Below are 2,818 nucleotides of genomic sequence, written 5' to 3' on the forward strand. Positions count from 1 at the left end.
CGGGAAAAAAAACCCACAAGTTCCTGAAATGAACACGTCCCTCTAAGCCTAATAAAGCTCCCTTTCAATTCACTAGGGAGCCGGCTGAAATCCAGCAGCAGCAGGACGGCCACGTGGGTACAGAACAGCCAGACTGCAAAGGCAGTGGGGTTTCTTCCACTTTAAAGAGCAGCCAAGAAAGGACTTGCCCCCCCAGGAAACCTGTTTTCCTACTAATCAACATGGCACTGGGAAAAAAAACAGGTGGAGTATGAACTTGATCCTTCCGCAGGACAAGCCCTGGTCAGCAGAAGGGGATGGTGACTCACATAGAAGGGCTTCAGTCCCGCCAGCTGACCCTTTGTGCTCTGCTCAGGGTTTCAGCAAGTGGCATGACCACATTGCACTCTGCAGCCACGTGGTGTGTCACCCAGGCAAGAATGGGAAGCCCACTATAGCTGGGAGGCTACCACAAACTGCTGCCAGTGAAGGACAGTGGCCAGTCTTGCCCCACATCAGTCAAAAACTCCTAGAAAAGTGTCACTCCCTTTAGATTAGTTCAATCAGGACTTGCTGTGTGAACAGTATCAGTTTTGTGGGGCTTGGAAATAAGCATCTGGGCTCCAACAGACAAATTCATCCCTGTGGGACTGTGCTGTGCATAACAGCTGCATAAAAAGGACACTCCCACAAGCAAGGAAAAGTCTCTTCCCCCAAATTATCTTAACCCAACACAAGACAGGAGCACAAGAACTGGGAAGTAGACAGAGGGTGTCTTTGAATGTTTAATATGGAAAATGACAGAGCATCAACACGTTTGTTGTGTGGCGGCGTGTCTCCAGGGACGCATGGGCACCCGGCCGCTGCTGGGAAGCCGTCGCTCGTCCGCGTCGTCTGTCCCGGGCACGGAGGAGGAGCGGGCAGGAAGCAGGACCAAGGATCCAGCAACCGCCCGCGCCGGCCGGGGAAGCAGAGGGACCGTCACGCTCGCCTTCACTTCAGGTTCTTAAAGAGTTTGTGAGCGACCTGAAAAGGAGACAACGTGCTCAGGATGTCCTGGTTTAGGGCTGGACATCAGCAGGGTGTTACCACCCACCTCGTGGTGGTCTTTCAGGCACCCAGCCCCACAGCCCTCTGCTCATCTCGCTGTTTGCCAGCAAGTCATTTGAGACAACTAAAGCTGAGATTTCTTACAAAGTTTCATTTCAGGTTAAAACGGTTTAACTTTATAAAGACAAATAAAGCACTGTGATAGCACAGTGTCATTTGCAGGGCAGAAACAATATGTTTTGACTGATTTAGTTGTTCAGTAACCTACTGAATCCCAGCAGGAACCAAATGTTTAAGAAGCAGAGACTCGCAGCTCTCCAGCACGGGAAAGTCCGCCCACGTGCCACACTGGAGCCGCCTGCACTTGCAGAAGCGCAGCCGGAGGCGGCTCTGCTCCAGCAGCAGCAGGGACGCGGCCCCCACGGGTGCTGCACTCACGCAGTGGTCCCTGGCGTGCAGGAAGTCAAAGAGCTCCTCCGTGCACTGCTCCTCCGTGCGGGACCTGGAGGAGACGCGCGCGTCGCACTGCTCCAGCCGCTCCCGCGCCTTCACGCATTTCTCCGTCTGCTCGCAGTGCTCCCGCAGCGTGGTTAAAGGGTCCTGCGGACACGGGGCTGCTGTGAGAATAGGGAGACCCCAAAACACCCTTTCCCCCCAGCCCGAGTCCCATCGCGTTAAGAGGGAATTATGAAGCGGGTGGTTGACACACTACAGGGAAGGGGATGCCACCCAGAGGGACCTGGGCAGGCTTGAGGTGGGCCCACGCCAATGCCATGATGTTCAACAAGGCCAAGCATGAGGTCCTGCACCTGTGTTGGGGCAACCCCAAGCACAAGCACAGGCCAGGAAATGAGTGGACTGAGAGCAGCTCTATGGAGAAGGACATGGGAGTGTTGGTGAATGTAAAACTGAGTATAAGCCACCAATGTACACTTGCAAATCAGAAAGCCAATGGCATCCTGGGCTGGCAGCAGTCGAGGGAGGTGATTCACCCCCTCTACTCCACTCTGGTGAGATCCCACCTGGATTACTATGTATGTCCAGCTCTGGGGCCCCCAGCAAAAGAAAGATGTGGACCTGCTACAGGAGGTCCAGAAAATAATCAGAGTGCTGGAGAAACTCTTCTATGAAGACAGAGAGTTGGGGCTGTTCAGTATGGAGAGAAGGCTCTGGTGAGTCTTTATCGTGGCCTTTCAGTACTTAAAGGGGGCTTACAGGGAAGATGGGGAGGGACTCTTTATCAAGCAATATAAAAATAGGACAAGGGGTAGATATTTCAAGCTGAAAGAGGGTGGATTTAGATTAGACATAAGGAAGAAATAATTTACAATGAGGCTGATGAGACACTGGAACAGGTTGCCCCAAGAAGCTCTAGATGCTCCATCCCTAGAAGCATTCAATACCAGGTTAGACAAGGCTTTGACCACCCTGGTCTAGTGGGAGGTGTCCCTGCCCCAGGTGGCAGGGGGCTTGGAACTAGATGATCTTAAACCTCCCTTTCAACCAAAACCATTCTGCGATCCGTAGTGGAGCCCGGATTCAACCCGCCTGCCCATTGAGCTCTAGATTGCTGCAGACTGTCGCAGAGCAGCAACAGGGCCCCAAGCTCTGCGAGTTTGTCTGTCAGTGCTGAAGACACTAAGCGACTACGCCTAGGAGCAACAAGTTGCTGCGGGGACTACAGGCCCTCCTCCCGGTCGCCACCGAGGCCCGCCAGCTCCCCAGGCAGGGGCGGCAGAGGACCGCCCGGCCCCGCTCATCGACTTACCACCAGCTCTTCCTCCTCCTC

General features: G+C 54.0%; 1 protein-coding gene across 1 annotated transcript; it reads right to left on the reverse strand.

The window, feature by feature from the left end:
* Positions 1-972: 972 nt before the first annotated feature.
* On the reverse strand, positions 973-2,815 carry LOC103782605 (cytochrome b-c1 complex subunit 6, mitochondrial; the record flags this gene model as incomplete). Its single annotated transcript, XM_008950380.1, has 3 exons — positions 973-1,005; positions 1,468-1,629; positions 2,798-2,815. Coding segments are annotated over 3 exons (213 nt in total), but the record flags the coding sequence as incomplete, so codon positions are not given.
* Between the last annotated feature and the right edge of the window lie 3 nt (positions 2,816-2,818).

The sequence above is a fragment of the Merops nubicus genome, unplaced genomic scaffold, assembly GCF_000691845.1.
Source record: "Merops nubicus isolate BGI_N331 unplaced genomic scaffold, ASM69184v1 scaffold17762, whole genome shotgun sequence".
In the NCBI taxonomy this organism is placed as follows: Eukaryota; Metazoa; Chordata; class Aves; order Coraciiformes; family Meropidae; genus Merops; species Merops nubicus.